At 35.3% G+C, this 24937-nt stretch overlaps 4 protein-coding genes and 1 pseudogene across 5 annotated transcripts; 2 read left to right on the forward strand and 3 right to left on the reverse strand.

Moving 5' to 3' along the window:
• Positions 1 to 5038, forward strand: LOC105950739 (Prolyl oligopeptidase family protein). Its single transcript, XM_012974105.2, has 12 exons — positions 1 to 516; positions 745 to 964; positions 1060 to 1260; positions 1349 to 1419; positions 1526 to 1688; positions 2111 to 2704; positions 3171 to 3551; positions 3647 to 3722; positions 3817 to 3880; positions 4013 to 4148; positions 4631 to 4744; positions 4820 to 5038. The coding sequence occupies exons 1-12, from the start codon at positions 197 to 199 to the stop codon at positions 4883 to 4885; spliced, it is 2406 nt and encodes an 801-aa protein (XP_012829559.2). The 5' UTR covers positions 1 to 196; the 3' UTR covers positions 4886 to 5038.
• Positions 4914 to 6651, reverse strand: LOC105950740 (berberine bridge enzyme-like 18 pseudogene; annotated as a pseudogene). Its single transcript, XR_016030386.1, has one exon. The product of XR_016030386.1 is annotated as a berberine bridge enzyme-like 18 pseudogene (transcript).
• Positions 6652 to 7597: 946 nt separating this feature from the next.
• Positions 7598 to 9688, forward strand: LOC105950770 (Pentatricopeptide repeat (PPR) superfamily protein). The gene has a single exon (XM_012974134.2). The coding sequence runs from the start codon at positions 7726 to 7728 to the stop codon at positions 9505 to 9507; it is 1782 nt and encodes a 593-aa protein (XP_012829588.2). The 5' UTR covers positions 7598 to 7725; the 3' UTR covers positions 9508 to 9688.
• On the reverse strand, positions 9618 to 13689 carry ECH2 (enoyl-CoA hydratase 2). The gene is made up of 12 exons (XM_012974135.2): positions 13306 to 13689; positions 12265 to 13183; positions 12011 to 12033; positions 11781 to 11886; positions 11436 to 11506; positions 11232 to 11304; positions 11091 to 11130; positions 10653 to 10725; positions 10421 to 10571; positions 10272 to 10342; positions 9955 to 10128; positions 9618 to 9861 (listed from the first exon to the last, which is right to left on the reverse strand). Exons 2-12 carry the CDS (start codon positions 12319 to 12321, stop codon positions 9774 to 9776), a joined length of 927 nt encoding a protein of 308 aa, XP_012829589.1. The 5' UTR covers positions 12322 to 13183; positions 13306 to 13689; the 3' UTR covers positions 9618 to 9773.
• A 2957-nt stretch (positions 13690 to 16646) lies between these two features.
• On the reverse strand, positions 16647 to 21566 carry LOC105950751 (L-ascorbate oxidase homolog). The gene is made up of 8 exons (XM_088815741.1): positions 21017 to 21566; positions 20801 to 20910; positions 19655 to 19925; positions 19176 to 19278; positions 18731 to 19076; positions 17825 to 18190; positions 17434 to 17512; positions 16647 to 17215 (listed from the first exon to the last, which is right to left on the reverse strand). The coding sequence occupies exons 1-8, from the start codon at positions 21140 to 21142 to the stop codon at positions 17003 to 17005; spliced, it is 1614 nt and encodes a 537-aa protein (XP_088671867.1). The 5' UTR covers positions 21143 to 21566; the 3' UTR covers positions 16647 to 17002.
• Positions 21567 to 24937: the final 3371 nt, after the last annotated feature.

Here is a 24937-nt window from a genome sequence, read left to right on the forward strand (position 1 = left end):
AAAGAAAAAAAAATCAGGATTGAATATAGTCAAACAAAAATAAAATAAAATCTTCAAAAAAGCGAAAATTGATTTCCGAGGAATCCCAAAAAGAAAGAAAAGAATAAAATCAGACTATTTCGGAAAAAAGAGCTGAGAATAAATACCTTTTCCCCCAAATCGGGTTTTAATTTACCCGACCCAAATTTGTAAAATCATGTTGTTGTGCACTCGCCACGCGCACACTATTCTCTCGTCACCGCACCTAAATCATTTCCTTTTCACGCGCCGCCTAAAATTTGTGCGCAATCGGACTCTATATTGCTCTTCTTCTTCTCAGAGGCATTTCCGCAAACACTTGACATCACGAAATAACTTGTCCTTTAATTCTCACTGTCAGTCGCGTTCTTCGTCAACAGCTCCAAGAATGGGATCGGTCGCCGCGTTTAACGAGCTTCTGCAGTATCCCGTCGCTCGCCGGGACGAGTCGGTGGTTGATAATTATCACGGCGTTGTGGTCCCCGACCCTTATCGATGGTAATTATTTGTCGAAACGAGTTTTTTTTAAACTTCTCACTGTAAAGAATACGAAACCTGGAATTCTAATTGAGAAAATGATTAAGAAACCTCTTCAATCGATGCTTTATTTGATACTTCGTGTATTTTTATTTCGATCCGCGTGTTGTTTAAACCTCTCAACAAAGATTTGGGGCTTCTCGTGTTTTAGCAAATATTTATGTGATTAATTTGAATTAATGTTGTTAGGCTTGAGGATTCCGATTCGGCGGAGACAAAGGAGTTTGTGGAGAAACAGATGAAATTGACCGATTCTGTACTTAAAACCTGCGAAACAAGGGATAAGCTTCGTGAGAAGCTTACGAAATTTTACGACTTCCCTAAGTACAATGCTCCATTTAGAGAAGGTGGGAAGTACTTTTACTTCCACAACACCGGTTTACAACCTCAAACAGTCCTATACGTTCAGGTCATTTCTCAAGATTATACCTTTCGTTAAAATTTCGAAGCTTGACTACTGCGTGTCGTTCGATTTCTGAAATTTCGCGATTTTCTGTATTGCAGGATAGTTTGGATGGGAAACCTGAAGTTTTGCTTGACCCAAACACGTTAAGTGCCGATGGAACTGTGGCGTTGAGTGAGTACGCAGTTAGTGAAGATGCAAAGTACTTGGCCTATGGCACTAGTTCAAGCGGAAGTGATTGGGTTACAATTAATGTTATGCGGATTGATGATAAGATTATCGAGCCTGACACCATTTCATGGGTAAACCTTTTGAATAATCGTGATATTTGATTATATTCTTTCAGTACACCATTTCTTTGGGAACGTGATGTATACTTGCTAATTACAGGTTAAATTTTCGAGTATAAGTTGGACGCATGATAGCAAGGGTTTTTTCTATAGCCGCTATCCAGCTCCTGAGTAAGTGGTATTTAATATTGAAGTTTTGTATGATTTCTCTGAATTTCTAGTTGCATCTTTTCTGCAGTAGGTTATTTATATTCTTGTTGGATGGCTTCTTTTGAAGGGATGGAGAGAAGTTGGATGCTGGCACAGAGACCCATGCCAATCTGAACCATGAATTATATTATCATTTTCTGGGTACCGATCAGTCTGAAGATATCTTATGTTGGAGTGATCCAGAAAATCCGAAACATACACGTTCGGCTTCAGTCACTGATGATGGAAAGGTACTAACATTTTCATAGAGCAGAGTCACAAACTGTGTTAGTTGGTTATAACTGCTCTTTGTTATTCAAATTATTGCAGCAATGTTATTGTGTGTTTGATCCCGGGGTGAGTTAAATTTAGACACAAAAATATGGTCTTTTTAAAATTGCCGATGGAACAGTAACTCATTCCAAGAAAAGAATATGATAAGAAAATAGGAAATAACTTTTGAATAATGTTATTATATAATGAGATTTTAGCTTCTGACAAAGTTATGTCTTGAAGTATCATATATGACATGTGTAATATTCTGCTACAGTGCAGAGGCAAATTTAAGATTGATAATTTGACGTGTGTTTCCCTACATTTTAGCACTGCTAATATCTGGTTTACTTTTGAGTTAACTGGTACTCCCTCCCCCTTTTTCTGTTGAAACGTGCAGTATGTTCTTCTGTATATTGGAGAAAATTGTGATCCCGTGAACAAGATTTATTACTGTGACATATCATTGCTCCCCAAAGGACTTGAAGGTTATAAAGGGTCAAAGGAATTGCTTCCTTTCGTCAAGCTTGTTGATAACTTTGATGCTTCTTATCACTATGTTGCGAATGATGACACGATCTTCACCTTCCTCACTAATAAGGATGCTCCAAGAAACAAACTAGTACGAGTTGATCTGAGAGAACCCAGCTCTTGGACTGAAGTACTTCAGGAAGATAAGAAGGATGTGCTTGAATCTGCATCGGCTGTGAATCACAATCAACTTGTAGTTAATTATTTGAGTGACGTGAAAAATGTTTTGCAAATAAGGGACTTGAAAACAGGTGACTTTTTGCACCGCTTACCACTCGATATTGGAGCAGTATCTGAGATTTCTTGTCGACGTAAAGACAGCATAATGTTTGTCGGATTTACAAGCTTTCTTGTCCCGGGTATTATATATATGTGCAACTTAGAAGGTGATGCCCCGGACATGAAAATCTTTCGAGAAATAGTTGTTCCCGGTTTTGACAGGACAGAATTTGAATCCAGTCAGGTAAATACTCGTTTCTTGGAAATTTTGAGTTCAATTATACCGTTGAAGCTACTCCTTTCTGGTATTTTTTGGGTCTATGTTATCAATTTGGGGAAGGAAAAAAAATTACTTGATTTCTTATGTAGATTAATATGTTTATCAAATTATGCAGAGCATACCTCTTAGTCAACATCTACTACCTTGTTGTGGAAACTTGAAAGTCTAATTAGTGCAGTTGAATTAGTATTTGGATGAGTAGATTTTACAAACTATGTTGGCAAATGATTTCTATCAAACTTGGTGGTTTTGTTTATCAACAATGAATAAAACTAACTCAGTTGTAGGCTTTGGAGGGTATTTAATTGAAAAAAGAAACGATTTCCATATTTTGTTTCTGTAACTAAACTGAAAGAACCTCGATTTTCGATATTTTTTTCTGTATAATTCTATTTTCTTTCTTTGACCCTTGGCCACTACCCTTCTTCAGGTTTTCGTGACCAGTAAGGATGGTACAAAAATCCCAACGTTTATAGTTGCGAGAAAGGGTCTTAGCCTGGATGGCTCCCATCCCTGTCTACTCTATGGATATGGTGGATTCAACATCAGCATTACGCCGTATTTCACCGCTGCTCGTATTTTGATTGCAAAGCATTTAGATGTTGTCTTCTGCATTGCAAACATACGTGGCGGAGGAGAATATGGAGAAGAATGGCATAAAGCTGGCTCACTTGCAAATAAGCAGAATGTATTTGACGACTTCATATCAGCTGCTGAGTATCTCGTCTCTGCTGGTTACACGCAGCCTAAGAAGCTCTGTATTGAAGGTGGAAGCAATGGAGGTCTTCTTGTTGGTGCTTGTATTAACCAGGTAGCACTTACGATTAATTTTTCATGCATTTTTTTTCTGCAAAATTTTCTATCTGAATTGAATCGAGTAAAGGATTTGTAATTTTGTAATTGCAGAGACCTGATCTTTTTGGCTGTGCGCTTGCTCATGTCGGTGTTATGGACATGCTAAGGTTTCATATGTTCACAATTGGTGAGGATTTTTTTTTAAAGGATGGATCTTTAGTCTAATAGGTTTGTTTATACGTTTTGACATTTTCGGTTTATCAAATTCTACTGCAAATTAGGCCATGCATGGACCTCCGACTACGGATGCTCAAGTAAGGAAGAAGAGTTCCATTGGTTAATCAAGTGAGCTATTTTTCCTTCATCAGAAATAACGAATCGTCATATTACGGTTTTCAAATTAGACGAGTCTTATAAATTTCTGTTTGCGTCAATTTGCTAACTTTCCCTTTTTTGCCCTTTTTTCCTTTTTCTTAGGTACTCTCCCCTGCATAATGTTAGGAGACCATGGGATAAACCTTCAGAAGAAGGGTCACAATATCCATCCACTATGTTATTGACTGCCGACCATGATGACCGCGTTGTCCCACTGCACTCCCTGAAATTATTGGCGGTGGGTTTTTTTTCTCCCAATTTTAATTTTACACTCAGCATTCTCATTTTTTACTGTTTCGTAATTTTTATGTGGGTTGATCAGAATTCACTAGGACCAATAGTGTAATTATGTGGGATTATGTCTCTATGTTCACGGATATCATAAGTTAATCAACGTTGTTATTTGAGGGGAATTTGCATAGTGAGGAATTTTAGGGAATTTCAAGAACTGGGAGTTATACGATCTATCTTGTGATATTTGGCATGAGTTCAATAGAAAAAAACGGCATGCTACTCTGAAAAGTCAACTTTCAAATTTTCGTTATAGATTATGCTTCAAGCTAAGTGAAGATTGACGGCATAGTTTATGGTATTTATCTGTATTAGAGATCAATGGGACTAATGATTCTTTCTTCAGTGGAACAATCAATAACCAATGCAAATTATTTTGTACGAAAAATCGATTCTGCATATTGTCTCACTTTATTTTGTTGCTTATAGACGTTGCAACATGTCCTATGTACAAGTGTGGAGAATAGTCCTCAAACGAACCCAATTATTGGGCGCATAGAACACAAGGCCGGACATGGAGCTGGAATGCCAACACAGAAAATCGTAAGTACAAATTCAATAATTCAGATTTTTATTTATTTATTATATCAAGTAATTCAGTAGTCACCTTTATTCCAGATTGACGAAGCTGCAGATAGATATGCATTCATGGCTAAGGTGGTAGATGCAACGTGGACTGACTAGATTCTACCAATCACATTTTACGATACTATTACGAAAATTACGCCATTTCTGGGATTTATTTGTTTGATTCAATGGTTACAAGACCAAACTTTCTTTTATTTCATCCATACCCTTGATTGATAAATTTATTTATCTATTACATATTTTCGAAAATTGGCCTAGGCCAAAACGGTGGGAATACTCTGCTCATTCCTGAAGAAATTACTCGGGTCAACCTTGTTCTTCACTCGAACCAATCTTTCGAAGTTGCCCTTAAAATACTTAACTCCCCACACACTTGCTTCTTCATAGCTGGTATTATTACCTTCTTTATTTACCCCCAAATCCAAGTCCCTATAGTTCAAATAAGCAGCCCTAGGGTTCTTGGAAACAAAGGGAGTAATGTACTCATATACCCTTGTAATCCAATCTATATACCTTTGAGCTTCTTTATCACCCTCTTCATCCCAATAAACCAAATGCTGGATTTCATATATATTCCCACTTCTATGTGGAAATGGAATTTCATACTCAGAAATCTCACTCATTCTCCCACCATATGGTGCAAATATCAACTGAGCATCTTTCGCCTCGTCTTCTTTGAAAAACTCCCACAACCCTAATAGCCCGTTTTCCGAAATTGGGGCCCGCACGTAATCCGATTTCGCCTTGTAGTAAGTCCTCGGATTAGGGTTTCGTTTCGTTAGATCGTCTAAAACCGATCCAAACGGGAGATCCGAGAAGTATAGAACCGCTTCAATCCACTTCTTCTCCATGCAATCCTCCTCCACCAATCCCAGCTCGGGGAAACTTTCTTGCATTATCGGAATAAGCCGGTCGATTTTTCCGAGAAAAATCGAGTTAAACGAAGCCTGGATGGTCGTTTTGTTTCCCTTGGAAGAATTCGATTGTGTGATGAGGATTCGAACAAATAAATCACGGTCGAATTTATCCGCGACGAACTGCCAACGATGAACGAGAGCGTGGGCGTTTTCGTCCAATGTTTTATTGACGGTGAAAACTGTGACGATATCAGGGACTTCAACTAAAGCGATCTTCCAACGTGTGACAACTCCGAAACTGGCGGCACCACCACCACGTATAGCCCAAAAAAGATCCTCCCCCATCGATTTCCGATCGAGAATTTCGCCATTTGCATTGACAATTCTTGCATCAAGTATATTATCAGCCGATATGCCGTATTTTCTCAATAGAGTGCCGTATCCGCCACCACTAAAGTGACCTCCAACTCCGACAGTAGGGCAAAGTCCGCTTGGAAAGGCGAGATTCGGACTCTTTTTTGCTAGCTGATAAAAAAGGTCGCCTAAAAGTACACCTCCTTCAACCCATGCAAATCGATTTTCGGGATCGATTGTGATCGAATTTAGGTTCTTCAAATCGATTATAACAAATGGGAGTTTTGAAGAATAGGAAAGGCCCTCGTAATCGTGGCCCCCACTTCGGATCCGAATTTCAAAGTTGTTGTCCTTCGAGCATAAAACGATTGCTTGGATTTGGGATTCGAACGAAGGGGTGAAGATAAACGAGGGTTTGGGCATGGAAGGAGAAACGAAACGTATGTTTTGGATCGAGAAGAGGAATGTCGATGTGTAGGAAGAGTTTTGTGGGGAGTAAGTGATTTCCGAGATGGAATACGAGTTTCGAGAGTTTAGACATTCGAGAAACTCGTCATGGTTTTGAGCCATAATAGTGCATGATATTGAAAAGAGAAATGATAAACCAAAAAATGTCGAAAGAATGGGAGTCCTACTACTCATTTTTTTCATTGATGAAATTTCTGAGGATGATTTTGTTTGTGAAAGTGTCCCATTTTGTTGGATTATTTATAGTAATCCGAGAAGTTTGGCGAAAAAATCGACATCAAAATCAGGCATTTTTGTAATGTCGTATACGTCACGATAGAGTTGAGGTAGTATAATTGCTGATTTGAAAACTCTACACTATGCAAATTAATTTCAACACAAACCCCATCTATTGGAACAGACATATGTACTGTGATGTTGATTCGAATAATGCCGCTTTCTCGTAAGACGAAATATTTGTAACAGTTATACAAGTTTTATAATTTCGATCAAAGTCGGGATATGATCGAGACAGTTATATCAGAAAAAAACAAGAGAGTATACTGAATCTGTAGGGAAAAGAAGGTATTCAAAATGAGAACCATACTCATTTTTGACACGTTAATTAACACACTGCCGAACTTTCTTAATCGTAATTTAGAGCTAATAATACGTCTCCACGAGTACGATACATCGATTTTCACCCTTGGCCCTCGTGTCTTAATAGTGTTGTTGTGGTCCAAATAATATTCACTACTGAACTGACAATCAATGAGGATATAGCAGATGGTGCATGTAGGAGCCAATTTTTCCTTTTTTTTTTCAACAAAAGAAGAGAAAATTATAATTTTCACCCCTCAAGTTTTTATTGATTTCATATTTGGTCCCACATGTTTAAATAATTTAATACTTTCACTCATTTTCGTCAATTTACCGTTAGTCTGTCAGTTAAGATAATGATGGACACACGCTTGATTCCGTTAGTACTTACGAAAAATTAGTAGAAATGACTAAAAATGTTGGATTTTTGAAACACGAGGGACCAAATGTGTTTTTTTTAATATGGGGGACCAAATATGAAGTATATGCAAACTTGAGCGGCCGAAACTGTATTTTTCCCAAAAAAGAACGAGAGAGAGAGAGAGAGAAAGAGATATTCCAAGCCTGTAAAATAATTGAAAGCTGATCTTTATCGAAGATTTAAACAAGTTATTTCAGCTTTGATTGGTTCCATTTTTAGCAGAACCATAATAAAAAGATTTGTGCTTGAAATTTTTTATGTTCAGAACAAATATCAAGTCGCAGCTTCGTCGACGATTCAGAATTCCGACCACCACTCACCGGAATTACTCCATACTTTCTTCAGACCATCAACACGAAACCCTAATTCACCTCTTACAATCATGCGAGCAAATCTCTCAAACTATTCAGATTCATGGATTAATGGTCAAAACCGGTCTCGACCACATTCCATTCCCACTGAGCAAACTCCTCGCACACCTCTGCACGCAAGATATCCACTACGCAGCCTCCGTTTTCAAACAGATAAAAACCCCAAATCTTTTCATGTTCAATACAATGCTCAGAGGTTACTCCGGCGCCGATGATCCGCAAAAGGGTCTGGTTTTATTCAATCGCATGAGGGCTCAAAACCACGTACAGGATTTCTCGCTCGATCGGTTCACTTTTATTTCGGTTCTGAAATCATGTTCTCGTTTGTTGGATGTTTGGACTGGGCTAGGGGTTCATACGATTGTTCTCAAATCCGGGTTTGATTTGTTTCTGAATGTCAAGAATGCACTCTTGCATTTGTACTGTATTTGTGGCAGGATTCGAGATGCCCACCACCTGTTCGATGAATTGGGTGAGAGAACGGACTTGGTCTCGTGGAACACGTTAATGGGGGGATACCTTTTCGTGTCTCGATACGATTTCGTTGTAGAATTGTTCAAGAAATTGCACAGAGAAGGCGTTGTTATCAGCGTGACGACAATTCTCAATGTTTTGTCAGCTTTGGGAGAAACAAGAAACACTTCACTCGGAGAGTGTCTCCATGTCTTTTCCTTCAAGATTGGATTTTTCTCGAATTTAAACGTGGTCACTGCTTTAGTTTCCATGTACGGCAAACAGGGTCGCATTCATTCTGCTCGTAAAATCTTCGACGAAATTACCGTAAAAAAAGACATCATCTTGTGGAACTGTCTAATCGATGGATACGCTAAAACCGGTCTTCTAGAAGAAGCAATGGAGTTGCTAACATCAATGAAGCACCATAGCATAAAGCCTAATTCATCCACATTGGCCGGTTTGCTCTCTGCTTGCTCCGCCACTGGTGCTCTATCAATCAGCCAATACGTACACGATTACATAAACGAGCACCGTTTACCATTTGATGTAGTTCTTGGAACCGCATTAGTAGATATGTACGCCAAAAAAGGGTTTCTTGATAAAGCAGTCGAAGTTTTCAACGCTATGAAGTGCAAAGACGTGACAACTTGGACAACCATGATTTCGGGTTACGGTCTAAACGGGCAAGCAAATCGTGCAATCTCGATTTTCGATAAAATGGAGGACGAGGGTTTTGTGCCTAACGAGGTGACCTTTTTGGCGGTTCTCAACTCTTGTAGCCACGGGGGTTTGGTGGATGAGGGGGTTGGATCTTTCAAGAGAATGGTGGGAGTGTATAAACTGAAGCCCGAGATTGAACATTATGGTTGCTTGATCGATCTATTGGGTCGAGTCGGGTTATTGGAGGAAGCCCATGGGGTGATCGAGGGTTTGCCCATCGAGAGGGATGCTACTGCTTGGCGTGCATTGCTCGGCGCGTGTAGGGTTTATGGGAATGTTGATTTGGCGGAGCGTGTGAAACGGGAGTTGGAGGAGATTGATGAAGAACATCCGGCCGATTTGCTCGCTCTTACGAGTACTTATGCTGTGGCTGGGGCGCTGCCACGTGGCGGTTGTTCACTGGAGAGGGAGAGCCACTTGGTAAAAGAAATGGATTTTGAAAAATCTGCTCCTAAGAAGGAAGCTGGAAGCAGTAGAATTGAGTTAGGATGATTACTTCTAATAAACTTAGAAATTAGTCTATTGTAGCACGATTCGTTTTTCGTATTTACAGGCAATAATAATTTTGTATGCTTTCGATGCCAATTCAAATGTATAATATGTTATCGAAGGGATATATTATTGATACAACGAACTTGAAAATAATACTAACTGTCGGATAATTTTACAATAATTCAGTTGTACTTGTATTCAAAGAAAAGAAAGATGCAACTTTATTAATTTTCTCTCGGAATACATGAGATAAGGCTATTTTGACATTATAGAGACGAGCTTAAGCGGTTGAGAGTTACAATGCCGGAAAGCACAGCCCTGTTTCGTTCTTTGACCTTCGCCTGATACACGACTCTGTACATTTCACCCTCTTAGTAAAGCTCCATTGATTTTAATAAACAATTTGGAATCATTAAATTAAATAAAGCAAAAGTTAAATAAACTTACTTCAAGCCATCGAGCCACATTTCTGTTATTATGGTTTCGCCCGGATAGACATGCAGTAGAAATTTTCCAGATATGTTCTTGATCATGTTTTGTTCTCCTCGACAGATGGTTTTGATGATGGCTCTAACTGCAAAGCCAAGGGTGCAAAGTCCATGCAATATTGGCCGAGAAAATCTACACAAAAATATTGGGAAAAAAAATCGAAATTAAACTAAAAACATACAGAATATGTTATACGGAATCTAATCCTAAAACGCAGAAAAAACATATATAGTCGGTAGAGTTACTATATTTATGAGTTAAAAAGAACAATTTACCCAGCAACTTCTGCAACCATAGGATCTGAGTGCAATGGGTTGTAATCACCAGAGAGCCTGTAAAGCAGCGCCTGCATCATAGTATTATAATAAATTCATATGCTCTAACAATCGGTTTTTAATGTCACAAAATCAGAATTTTTGGATACCTGTGATGGTTGAGTGCATTCTTCAAATACAGCAAATGGTTGACTTTTGGGAATCTTGAATGCCGATGTCTGATTGGATGAATACTTGGTGTAAGAGTAAGGGTCTGATGATTTCGAAAAACCACCAGCACCCCTCAAAAACACAGACACCCTTTGAGCAATATAAAGACTTGTCAACTTAAGGAACAAATAAAACGGAGGTATTAAGAAACGGGAACTGCTGTGATCTTACCGGTTCATGCACAGCAATACACCAGACTCTTTTTCATAACTTAAAACTTCAATCTCAACAACTGCTGCCTTAACTGAAAGAAAAACCAGATAAGCATTTTTATCGATGAAAACGTTCATCCATGCAAAACTTGAATCTCAAGAAACACCAAATCGCTTTATAAATAGACATTTTAATCCCAGAAAAGGTTAAATAGACAGAGACATTTTGGCCAAATTCAAAAATTTCCCTACTTTTACTATCTAAATAAACGGAGAGGGTAGCTTCCGGAAAGTGGAGTTGAAAAGGAAATCTTGTTTTCATATTACAAGTGCATTAAATATGAATAGTTTGTACACTTCTTGTTATGATTTCTTCGAGTGTTTTCAGCCTCTGATACATTCAATAAACAGTATCTGATAAATAAAAAAGAATTGCCTTGTCATATTAGAAGCAAACCTTTATCATGCAACCCAGCAACAGTTGCCTTGTTTACTATCTGCGTCGACACAAAAATTAATCAGCTCAATCACTCCGAAAAAGGGATAAATAAAAGGACTTACGGAGAACAATCTAACACTATATGTATCAAAATCTTACGGAGCCACTAGAGGGAAGAGGTTTGTAGATCTCGATGTATTGTTGTGCATGCAATAGAAGGCGTTGATCAAATCTGGAGACAAACGACGTCAAAAAACGGTTAGCCGGTACACTCTCCGACCAAAATCAAATTGTCGAATAGTATATATTAACATGCAAAACACCAAATCATGAAAAAGATAAACAACCACCAGTAGTACTTACTTCAATCCGGGTAACTGTGCAATCCGCGACTGAATTCCCACGGGAAATAAAGCAGCGAATGTGGGCAAGACCTGCAGAAAAGCATCGAAACCTAGTTAACTCAACTCGTACATTTCTCCCCATAGTTCATAATTCGTACAAGTAAAACTTTTTCCCCAAAATTTAACAACAAACAACTAACAAAAATGCTCAAATTCAACGTCGAGTACAAGTTCAATTTCTAGACATTCCGTCTCCCAAACGTTGCAAATTCATCGTCAAAACGGCTAAATTAGGCAATCGAAAAAGTTTAGAAATTCAACGACTACACATCTTATTAGTAATCAAACATTTCGTTTCGAATACCTCAATAGATTGCTGTCCGTCTTGATGGTATACATATTTCAGATCCTTACTATCAACGGCGTCTGTCGAACAAGCTCCGATACCAAGTGCGTATAGCGCAGCATCTCTGTTCATCAAACAAATACACTTTGTTCATGCTTTTAAATTATACAATTAAAATTAATGAAATCATAAGATACCATTCTGTAGAGCAAAAGGAAAGAGAAAAATAAAATTGAAGTTCACTAAACCTTTCAGTATAAGTAAACGCCGACTGATTACGCGTGATTCATCATCAACGAAGAGAAGGAAGAAACAGTAAAAAGTCAAAATCACGAACAAAAGAAGGTAAATTGAGAGAGAGAGAGAAAGAGAGAGAGAGAGAGAGAGAGAGAGAGAGAGAGAGAGAGAGAGAGAGAGAGAGAGAGAGAGAGAGAGAGAGAGAGAGAGAGAGAGAGAGAGAGAGAGAGAGAGAGAGAGAGAGAGAGAGAAAAAAAATGAGAACCTCGGGGAACTCGTGAGAAATGATGAGCTGAGGATCTAAATCCGATTTTCCAGCCATGGATGGATTTCTCAGAAGTAGAATATGCAGGAAAATTCGAAACTGCGAATGAAATTAGGGAAAAATGAAATTGGGGGATAGGCTAATCGATCAAGGCAGTTATGGGCAGGTACAATTATCGATGTGTGCGGATGAAGTTTACAGACTAGTGTCAAATTTTGTAAAAATAATTTAGTGTCGATCCGCTTGAGCTTGATTACAGAAAAATAATCGAAATATCAAGCTACTCGAGCTCGATTTGATTAATACTCGTGTCGACTCAATTGCTTATCGATCAAACTATAATACAAATTTGACTATGAGTGAAAATTGGAACGAAATTTTTGACTGCTGCCCATCTGATTTTTTGTTTTTTATTTTGGAACAATATTTTCATTGCAATTTCAGAATTTCGATTTTCATTTTTTCCCAAAATTATGTGGACTGGAGATTGGAATATAGTATGAGATTGCAATTTCCAATCCATTTCTAATTTCCTAGAGTTCCAATTTTTTTCTTTGAAAATGACACATATAATATCAGTTATTATATATTTCATATTTTAAGTGACTGGATATTCCCAATTTGACTTGATATTCCGAATTTTGGAACCAGTTCTTTCACTCCAATTTATGAAATTTTGCGATTTTGCGACATCTAGTTGTTTCATCAAAGAAGTGCAATTTTAAAAATCGAATCACACGAATAATGAAACGTAATATTTTCGCTCTTCCATTAAAGAGAAAAAAAATAAAACATGGCCATTTAGCTAAAAAAAAAACAAATTAATAAAACATAATAGTTGAATTATCTGAGCCTTTGACTTGCATCTTGTTTGTCCATCATTGATCATCCTCCAACAATCATATTGATCTAATTAGCACTGCATTAAACCAAAAAAAAAAAAAAAGAAAAAAAAAACCAATTAGATGTCTTTTACAATGATATATATCCAAATATAAAGAAGATTAATTTCCTTAGAAAATGTAGACAAAAATAACTTACACAAGACAAGCGATGTAGTTGTAAAACTCCGGGACTTTACAGACAAAAGGAAGTGTCGTCGCCCTTACTTGATCGGGTTTATAAGACAATCTTTGCGGTGACTTTCTGTAGCATTCGCACACAATCTCTTCAGAAACAGTTGTCCAAGATTTCACGCCTTTGCAGCATTCAACGCTTGGTCCGTTCGATTCGCCCAACACAAACGCCTTGCACGGTTCTAAATTCTCGATTGGAACTTTCGCACAATCAACTTCACTACACTTTCCACCGGTGACGAAAGATAATAAAATCAAACTAAGCACAAATGAAACTTTCATCATTGCCATATTCTTATATTTTTGTGCTAATAATAATAATAGATGATGTATTTAAGTGAATAGTGATAATTTTCAAGAACAATATATTCTACTATTTATAGGCATACAAATAAGTTTTTTTTTTAATTCGGTTTTTTTAAATGAGATATGACATTAATTTTATTAGACGAATTTGTGGTAAAAGTATTAGTGGGAATCTCCCTTTTTTGTTAATTTGGATTGTCACTTTAATAACAAAATAATCACGTTAGATTTTCATTTACATTCAAATATTCTTATAATAAGTCAAATATCAACTGGTAATTTTGAAATTTACAATGACAGAATTAAGTCAATAAGTTGATTGTTGTAATGATGCTAAACTGTGAACTTAAACCCGAGATTACCCCTAGTGTCAAAACAATAATAATAAATTTGAAACGAGGTTTAACATTTTAATTTAATAATTTGTTTCAGGTTTGTCCTCCAAACTAAATCATTTTTCAGGTAAATTTTGTCCCATAAATGTTCGATATTAGTAGGGCTGGGACTGGGTTGGGTCGATCGATTACCAGCCTAAGAACCGACCCATCCGTCAAACCATTTTTGCTAAAATTTGAAAACCGTTGCCGACCCAACCTTTGTGGGTCGGTTGATGGTTGGCAAACGAATATTTGGTTCCGGAATGGGTCGGTTGATGGTTTATACCCGCACCTAGTTCACTCAAAAAAAATTCAAAATTTGGAGTAAAAATATCCACATTTTGCGTAATGTTACGGTGCAATCATCATTTTCAGTTCAAAATAATTAATAACAATTTAAGGAAAAAATATAATTAGGAAATTCAAAGTAATTTCAAACATACACAAGAGATTTAGTGGAATTTTGTAGGCTTTTGTTTAAGTTTGGGCATAAAGAAACTGGTGGAATATTTAGGTCAATTTTTTTTCCCTTGTTGATTGTTTTAAAATTTAAAATACTAATTATTCTGATAGTTTAATAACCACTTAAGAAAACAGGGGCTTTATTTTATATTTTTAATAAAATTTTAATAGTATAGTTGGATAACCGATAATTATCGGTCAACCAACTTTTGATAATATTAGAATCCACCAACCGACCCATTATAGATGGGTTGGTTGAAATTTTCGACCCGATCCAATGGGTCGGTTAAAAATTGATTATCCGCCTAAAATATGGTCGGTAATGGATCATTGGTGGATAAAAACCAACCAAGTCCCAGCCCTAGATATTAGGGCTGAAAATCAAACCAAGTCACTCAATGAAATAATAATAATAATAATAATAATAATAATAATAATAATAATAATAATAATAATAATAATAATAATAAGTTTGAAAATATAGTATAAAAATATATCATTGATTCTGAAAATCGTGAACCTAACAGAGTTTTTTACATTTGTTTATATAGAAAATTTCTAAGGAAGCAGGTCCTATCCTAGAGCTTTTTAATTCGTGCAAGATTTGATTATGGTTGCATGATTGCCGTGTGGAATATCATATTTCTTATAACTATTTGTGAAGAAGATCCGTAGTCCTAGTCTTCCAACGGTCTTGAGATCAGCTCGCCACCTACCGGTATGAAATATTGGCGTACCGAAATTTCGGTTTCGATTTTACCGATTTTAAATCTCTAAATTTACCTTTGTGAGTGTATTATGAAAGGAATGCAAGACTAAAAATCAAATAACACGAATAATTTTTTTTTATAACAAAATAACACGAATAATGTAGTGTAATATTTTCGCTCTTCCATTAAAGATTCAAACTACATGTTTATTTAGGTAGAGATAAAACTAATAAAACATTATTGTTGAATCTGAGCCGTCGATTTGCATCTTATTTGTCCATTTATCGATCCTTGATCATCCTCCAGCAATCAAATCGATCTAATTAGCACTGCATTAAACAAAACAAAAAGGAAAAGAAAAACAATTAGATGCCATATCGTACGGTAAATAATAACCCAAATGTATATATTAAAAAAAAATCCTAACAACAGAAAAAAAGAAAAGAAAATGTAGACGAAAATAACTTACACAAGACAAGCGATGTAGTTGTAAAACTCGGGGACTTTACAAACGAAAGGAAGTTGCGTCGCTCTTATTTGATCGGGTTTGTAAGACAATCTTTGCGGTGCCTTTCTGTAGCATTCGCACACAATCTCTTCAGAAACAGTTGTCCAAGATTTCACGCCTTTGCAGCATTCACCGCTAGGTTTGTCCGATTGGCCCAACACAAACGCCTTGCACGGTTCTAAATTCTCGATTGGAACTTTTGCGCAATCAACTTCGTCGCAATTTCCGACCGCGACGAAAGATAATAGAACCAAACCAACCACAAATGACATTTTCATCATTGCCATATTCTTGATATTACTTTTTTTGGGCTAATAGATGAAAATATTCAAAAGTGTTTGTTCTATATCGAAATAGTGGAGAGTGATACTTTTCAAGAACAATATGCTCTACAATTTATAGGCCTAGAATTAAAGAATATTCTTTTAATTGGTATTTGAAATGAGATACCACATTAATCTTATTAATTATTATAATTAATGGAATCTCCTTTTTTGTTTAAGAAAACAATAATCACGTTGTAACAGCTGCATATCTTGATTTAAAAATATTCTTATAATTAAGTCATATCTCAAGGGGGATTTTTTTCATTTACATTTGAATATTCTTATAATAAAGTTAATTGTGGTAATTATCCTTGATTACCTTCCAAAATGATTGAAATCAGTCCCCAAGTCTAAAATTACCAGCACTTTCCGAATGCAATTTCTTAAATTTTCGAAATCGGAATGGATTATTGGATTCCGATTTTTTTGGAATGGAAATTGGATCCCATTTTTAATTTTAAAAAAAAAATTGAAAATTTTCTGAAAAAAGTCACTTGCGATATGTTCCGTCCGATTTCCACCCCTAGTTGTATATATAAGACCGTGGAAACCAACTATTACACAATACAACGAACAAATTACAAAATCAAATTCCCTTAAGCATTAGAACCCAAAAATTAAATAAAAACATCTCATTTATTATTATACTATAATAATTCTTTAAAATTTAATCGATAAATATCAGACAAGATACAACATCAAGTTCAAACCTAAAGAATGTGAGACCTTGAGCTAAGGTCATACTCATTAACTTAATTAACCAAAAATAAATAAAAATTGAAAAGTACTAGAATTACATGTTCCTAAATTTGCATAGGTGCCGATTTAGCACCACCGTCCACGACAATCGAAAAACAAACTTCTAAGCCAAGAAACTCTAATCTCCACTTTGATCGAAAAGCCGAAAGTTTTCCTTGTTGGCTCAGCCGTGTAATTGCGTAATAAGCCTCGTTAATTAGGCTATAATTATAGCTCAAAATGGCCTCGTGTGTCTCCCTTTTGCCCTACCACAAAGAAGAGCGTTCTTCGGAATCGGATACTCGTCTCTCAACGAAGTTGACGTGGTGTAAACCCTAAGATAAAATTGTTGCCCCAAGTACTGTCTAGCCCAATACTCCGATCTCAAGTTCCACATTCCCACGTTATCGAGCGCTATGTAAATAGCGCTCCACGATTTTGGATACACCTAACAAAAATCACAAAAACAAACAAAATAATTGAGTTCTCAATCGTGTCAATTTATTTTTATAAATCAAATTCAATAAGCACTTCTCCTCCACCGGTCGAGCCAGGGGGCCATTGCCCCCACAATTTCTTTTTAAACTTAATATAGATATTTATTATGTTTCGAGTATCGCAGAATGCAGAGTAAAATAAAAATATACATATTTCTTGATTAATTACCTGAACCGTGGACCGAGAGACCGCATCACGAAGATTGTATTGGTTCCGACTAGCTTCAGTCCATTGCCCTCCGTCCATTCTGATGTAAAATATCATCGCATTAGTAAACATATATATGAGTATTGTATTCGGCACCCCTGTATTTTTTCTAATTGTTAAAAAACTCCCATATTATTATTTTATTGGCAAAAACCCTTCATGATTCAACTTTTTTTAGCAAATTACCCCCCTAAGAACTCACTATTTAGGGGGTTATGTGATACAAACATGCATTAACAACATGAGTAGTTTTATGCATGGCTTTTATAAGTTGAATATATATATATATATATATGTGTGTGTGTGTGTGTGTGGTCTAATAATAATATAGTCGAGTGTTTTAGATTTATACCCGACGACCCAAAATGAGTAGCCGCTGAGGTGATAGCTCTGCACGATATCTTCGGAGTTTTCGAAAACGATCTCGATGAACGTTCGGTAATCGACCCCCATAACGGAAGTATCGAGGAATATTCCTCCACCGCTAGGGGTGTACGATATACTTCCCACTCGAAAAACTCCGCTTATTTGGAAAAAATCAGCGACTTTTAAAGGGGTGTCAGCCGGAACAAAAGAAACACTGTTGATTGCATATCTTTGTTTGCCGTTGACTTGACCGGCTGAGCTGGCTAGCCGAATGGTTCGTACTGTGGGTATCATGCCGTAGTGGTATGAGCCTTGTGGGTTCGGCCTTGGTCCACTTGCTGTAAGATTTGTCCTAATATACAAATTAAATAAAAAATATAATCAGTCTATTGTGTTATGTTAGTTGCGGAAATCGGACGCATCGAATCAGAATTAGCGTACTTTCAGAAAAGAAAAAAAACGATTTTTTTTCGGAAGTGAAAAATTAAATCCAATTTTGTTCCAAAAAATTGAAAAAATGAAAATCGGAATTTCAGAAATTGGAATTGAAAGAGTTGTTCCAAAATTGGAAAAATTCAAATTCAGTAAAATTGGTATTAATAAAAGAAATATAAAAAAAATAATATTGTTATTAATAAGTGTAATTTTTTAAAAACCCAATTAGAATTTTCGTAAATTGATATTAGAATTAAAAAAATCAGAATCTCATATATTGACATACAATTTCTAATCCAAAAAAATATGATGGTACAAATCAGAAATTGGAATAAAAAAATTTGTTCCAAAATTGATTTTTTTTTAATTGAAATTGGCGGAAATCGAAAATTTTATTCCAATTTTACCCCTACATTATGAAAAAAAATTAAGAAAATGGAAAAAGAAATAGGGAGACCTTATGGAGCGGGCCTGGTTGAGGGACCAGTCAATTTGGGTGGTGGGCCCACCAGGTAGTGGGCCGGAGGCCTTTTTATTCGAGTTAGCGTAACGTAGAAAACCGGTGGTGGTGAGAACCGGAGTGGTGAACCGGGTGGAAACGACGACGTAGTAGTCCTGAGGGGGCTGATCGCCTGTTACAAGAACCGACATGCACTGGCCAAGATGAATATCGAGCGACGAATAACTGATCTGCATTGTGTGGGTCCCTTCCACCTCCACAACTTTCATCTTGTGCCCTTGGATTCGGAAATTCAGCGAGTTTTGCAATCCAACGTTGCATATTCTCAGTCGGTATGTTTTTCCTGTTATTTACATAATTAGAAAATTATTTATTTATTTAATGTTTTTTTTTTGTTATTTAAATGAAGAAAATGAATAATTAAATTAAATAAATAAATTACCTTGTTGAATAGTGAATGAAGTAACGTTTGGGCCACGGCCGTTGATGAGAATGCCATCTGGGAAAGGTAATTTCTTGCCGTTGTCCAGAATTTTCTTCAAGGCCTATTATGTAATATAATTAAATAATTATATTAATTGATTAGGAATTGAAATTAAATAAATAGTTCTAATTAAACAGTAACTAAACAGTCGGACATGGTAGTAGTACAGTGGTTGGTACTTATTATTATTGAATTAATTAATGGGCCCATTAAGTTACCGACACTGCAAATAAATAGTTATAAATAAATTAAAAAACAACCCAATAATTAAATTAGCTGCAGCAGCAACACAATAATACAATGTGTTTACTGCCGGGCTACCTTGTCTTGACGACAAATCAAGAACGTGTTCGATAATTTCATTATCAAATTAACCTTAATTGAATTTATTTATATATAAAAACAAGGTGTAGAGATACAAGAATGGAGATACTTACGGTGTGATTAGACTTGTACCAATCTCCGATTAAGAGTGAAAAATCATCGGTCGGAGGGTCGAACGGGACGGGGATTAACGGTCGGCTTAAGATCTTAATGCTCCCAAAACCACCAGCAGATTTGTGGAAAGCCAAAGTAGGGAAGTAAAAGAAGCTTCCAATTTGATCCTTCATTTGGAGAATGTATGTGAAGTTCTTGCCAGGTGGAATTGGGCATGTTGTTCCGTACACTCCATCTTCATATGAATTCCTTCTATTTTGTACCCCATTCCTGCCATTTTTTTTCAATTGTTTTTTTTTAAATATATATAATTCATGAATCCATCAAGATTAAATAAAATAAAAAATATCAAATCTTTTAATTTAACACAAATTATTTTGTTTTTAAAGAAAAGAAAAAGGTGGGCTACTTCTTGACAAACTAATGATGTAACAGTCCCATGTGGGCTTCTTTAACAATGTCTGAGAATCCATGTGTGGGTTCTTTTCACACTAGTGAGTTCACTGTAGCATAAACTCACATGAATATTAATCATGCATGCCAAAAACTCCAAATTAATTCAAATCAATAATCATATCTACTTTGACTATAAACTTCTTGAATTAAATGATGTTAGATAAACGAGCTCTACATCTTAAATGTGATGTTATAACGATGATTTAGAGTAAATTACGACCACCCCTGAGGTAAGCACAAATTACAAAACAATCCCTTAATTATGTATTATCTAACGAACAAACCCCTCATTCAGACACAATAACAGTGGACATGTAAGACAGTACATAGTTGAGTGGTTGTAATTTTCAAAATATAAAGGATATTTTCGTAATTTGAACGTACTTCAAGGGCATGACTGTAATTTGCCCTATTATACCATACCAAAATTTCTTTTAAATAGGTGAAAATTTAATGTATAATTGAACTCTTCACCTTTCCAGCCACCTTGTGTTAAATAGACAGTAAATAAATGTGGTAATTTTTTTTTAATCCCAATGAAGGAGAATTTTTTTCTTGAAAAGATTAAATTTTTTTTTATGGGACTGGGTCAAGGGAATCGTGTCAGACTAATATTACTACAAAATTTAATATTAAATCCGAAAAATATATTTCTAATACCAAAAAATCAAAAATGTAATCTTTATTACCAGTGAATGAGGAAAGGCTCATCTAAGCTGTTAAAGACATTGACGATGATGTTGTCATTTGTGACAGAGTAAATATCCGGCCCTGGAAACTGCCCATTTATCAAAATACCCTAATACAAACAAACAAATATCAAATTAATTATCTTTTTTTTAAATAAAAATTGAATCTTTTTTATAATATTAACAAGAAATGAAGTGAGAGAAAGAAAAAAAAACCTGTTGGGGTACGCCAAGAGGATAAATGGTGCCATAAGTGATGTTCCAATTGAAGAATCTGTAGGGATTCTCTGCAGAAACAATGGCGAAGCAGGCAAACAGAAGCGCTATTTGCTTTAGCGCCATTTTTTGAAGAGATTAAAGAAACGTGTTTTTTTTTTTTTTTTTTTTTTGATTTTCTAGTTTAGTAGAGTGAGGGAAGAAGAAGAAGAAGAAGAAGAAGAAAGGTTATTAGAATGGTGTTAAAGAGTAAAATGAGTGATGGGTAGCTATGGCATATTTAAAGTGGCTACCTTTACACACTGTGCCTACTATACATACACATATGTGATATATATATATACATAAAAATGAAAAGAGAAAAAGGATGGAAGAAAGTCAATAGTGATTTTGAGATACTTTATGGCTGTAAAAGACTAACATGAGAGAGAAAGGAGGAGGGAGATTTCACTTTTTTTTTTCCAGCATAATTTGGAATAATATTGAATTAGATGGATTGTTTTAAGTGGGAAAATTAATTTTGAAAAAAAAGTTCAAAAGAATGGTGTGTGAAATGATTATTATAGAGTGATAAGTTATTATTTTGAATTTTTTTGATGCTACACCTATGAAATGCATCGGCTGATCATGCACCATTGATTTACATGTAATAATATTACGTGCACTTATGTGTATATGTGCGCTTGGTGAATAGTTATTTTCGTAGATTTATAGAGCAAAATCAGCGAGAAGAAATTTTGAATGTGATATCTAAATTAGGGAATTGAATGAATAATATATGCCAATCTAATTTTCTTGGATCTATATTCACTTTTTATTTTCGAAAAATAAATTTTGAGTATGGTCTATTTACATCATTTCTGACTATTTTACCCCTAGACGATCATTTTACCTAGAAACTAAAGACATGTGGACAAAATTAAAAAGAATTAAAAAAGAAAAAAAAAAAAAAAGGTGGTGGTGTCGGTGGTCGGCCCATTAGTACAAAATTGGGGCTGTGGGTCTTCCTACACCAACTTGTCTTGTTTCTTTCTGGAAATTTGGTTTGTGGGAATATTTCATATTTGGATTAAGAGTATAATTATCAATAATTTTGATTTTTAATATTATTATTATTGCTAATTATATTATTATGAAAAATAATATGAATTAGGGGATTTTGGATTTGTTGACGCCACCCACGGACTCTGCATGTGGGCTTCGTTAATGTTCTACCACCGCGTTTGGTGGGCCCTACTTCACCTCACTCTCCACTTACCTCACTTCCCACCTCTCATCAATAAATATCATTTTATTAATATTTAATATATAAATTTTCACATGTAATTTTTGTGGTTTATTCCATATAGTTGAAAAATATTTATGATGGAGCTTGTTGACTTTTTTTTAGTGTGAGTTGTGATTTAAGTATCCAATGATTCTGCATTATACATCCATACATATAACTACTATTACATAGTATCACTATTACGTAATATATATAAATAGTATGTCTGTTATTATGTGTAGATAAACGGTGCAGAATCATTCAATATATTTTATCGACTGTAGGATCTACGAAACCATATTTAAGTAGTCAGTAGCAAAATGCGATTTGAGTAACTTAAGTGGATTATTTAATTTAGGGTTCATAAGATATGATAATTAAACAAGATGCTCATCTCTTGAATGATGATGAAAAAACCAAAAAACTTGCAAAAACAATTTCATATTTGTTACAAAATTCAAAAGAATTCCATGAAACAACAAATATATATAGTACACTATTAGGTTGGTTGATCACGAAGCTTAAAAAAGATAGTTGAATATATTCACAAGATGTTGATTGGTGTGATACATTAGGTTGCATTTGAATTTGAGAATATGACATAAGGATAAATTTCACATGACAGCAAATACAATACATAATTGAAATCTATTCTTAGTATATGCATCTGTTTATTCATATTAGTGTGTAAATAATAGTATCTTTTTTTTCTCTAGCTAGTATATACCCTTCCCATTAGAATATTCAAGAATTTTGTGCTATCAATAGATCTGGAAATGGAGTTTTTTTTTTTTTTTTTTTTTTTTAAGTTTATATATATATATATATATAGTGAAAAATTGGAAAAAATTCAAAAATAATTTCATGTGAACAACTTTGTATATGAAATTCATCGTACCATCCAATAATTCACTCCAATAATTTTTGAATTACCAAATAGAGCGTCTAAAATTCATTTCAATTTAGCACGATATTTAATTGATCTAGTGGTCCGAAGTACTTACTAGTCACGATTGTTCGTAAATTAGTTCGGAGTGGGACATTTTTCTTAAGAGGAGGATAGATACTGGTTCATCAATTCATCTCTTGATGTCTCGAAACTAAAATTAACGGTCATAGGTGCAAGATGCTTATCAACAGGCTACCTTGTCTTAAATCGAGGTGCAAAATACTTACCAACAGGCTACCTTATCTTAAATCGAGGTGGGACATCTAATACTTGAATTTGTCAAAACGTGAAGATTAGGCAAAGGCAAGAGTGACCACTCCACCATCAATTATTTTGCTATTAACCCAATCCATGTGCCGTGATTGCAGTTGCCTATTAAAAGTGGTACAAATTTGGTCAATCATCATTTAAATTTATGATTAAAAAATGGTTTACTCCTCCAATTTTCATCTAAATTGCAGTATTAAATCAGATTGAATTCAGTCATAAGTGTGTGTTTGAGGGAGAGAGAGAAATTTAATAATGGAGATGTGTCCATAAAGAATAGTTTGCAGACAATAGAACATAATTAAGGTCTAAAAAGTACACCAGAAAAAAGGAATAAGCAAATAATTAAGGATGCTTGTAGGAAGTCGTAGAAGCAATTTCAGATTGATTAGTAGTGTGACCCACACTTAATTAACAATCGCAATCAGTGGGCATATTTTCACATGATCACACCAGCACATAATAATAAATTGCTTCTATGTTCAGGGATAATTTTTATTTTATTTTCCAATCTAACTCCTCTTGAATCTAGATCATTTTCTTGTATTTCGGTGTGTCGCGTATTGTATTTCATTCACCGATACATGTTTGCGTGGCGATGTCATAAATGAAACACGAAATGCGACGAACAAAAGCAATAGAGAACCAAACTGGTGGTTTTAGTATGAAATAATTTAATATGGTTCAACGTTAAATCAATTTTACTCAGTCACTCGATTCAAGTGCTCGCGCTCGATTCTTTAACAAGAAAGATAACAAACCATAATTGAACAATATGCTCATTCTTTAAGATATGAAGCTGGCTACGAAATCAAACTCATACTATAAAAAATCAAACTACTCGAACTCGATCTGTGTTTGGACCGATAAAAGCCCGTTCAAGCTCAACTGCATTGCTAATTAAACCAAATTCAAACACAATTCCTAAAGTACCATGCAAATTTTCAAAACATCACAACAACTACTCAGACTCAACTTTTCCCTACAGTCTTAGTGAAATTGCAAATCTTTTTATTCAGGCACGTATACTTTAGTCACTTCAATCGGGAAAAAAAGAGTGAACATAGAAATAAATAAATCATCAAGAAACATAGGGCAATCGTTTATCCATTGTCGGGCTATAATAACATAACAACCAGCCAGTGAATACTGAATACAGTGACATTACCATTTTCCAGGAAATTTACCAAGCAACCAACGATATATAGTGATCTCACAAATTATTTCCATGTCTCGACTTAGGACAATCATAGATGACCTATAAAAGATGCAGTAAGCCAGTTTCTTCGTTTATATTCATGTATACCACCATTGTACATATTTTGTGAGACCACATTCAAAAGTTTTTAAGTCAAAAAAATTGTTCTTTTCCACAAAATTACACGTTTATACAAGGGACAATAGGCTGTACACGGCGTTCTTACGTGAAGTATTTCAC

Source organism: Erythranthe guttata, chromosome 3 (assembly GCF_056151865.1).
Source record: "Erythranthe guttata isolate IM_541 chromosome 3, IM_541, whole genome shotgun sequence".
NCBI classification, from domain to species: Eukaryota; Viridiplantae; Streptophyta; class Magnoliopsida; order Lamiales; family Phrymaceae; genus Erythranthe; species Erythranthe guttata.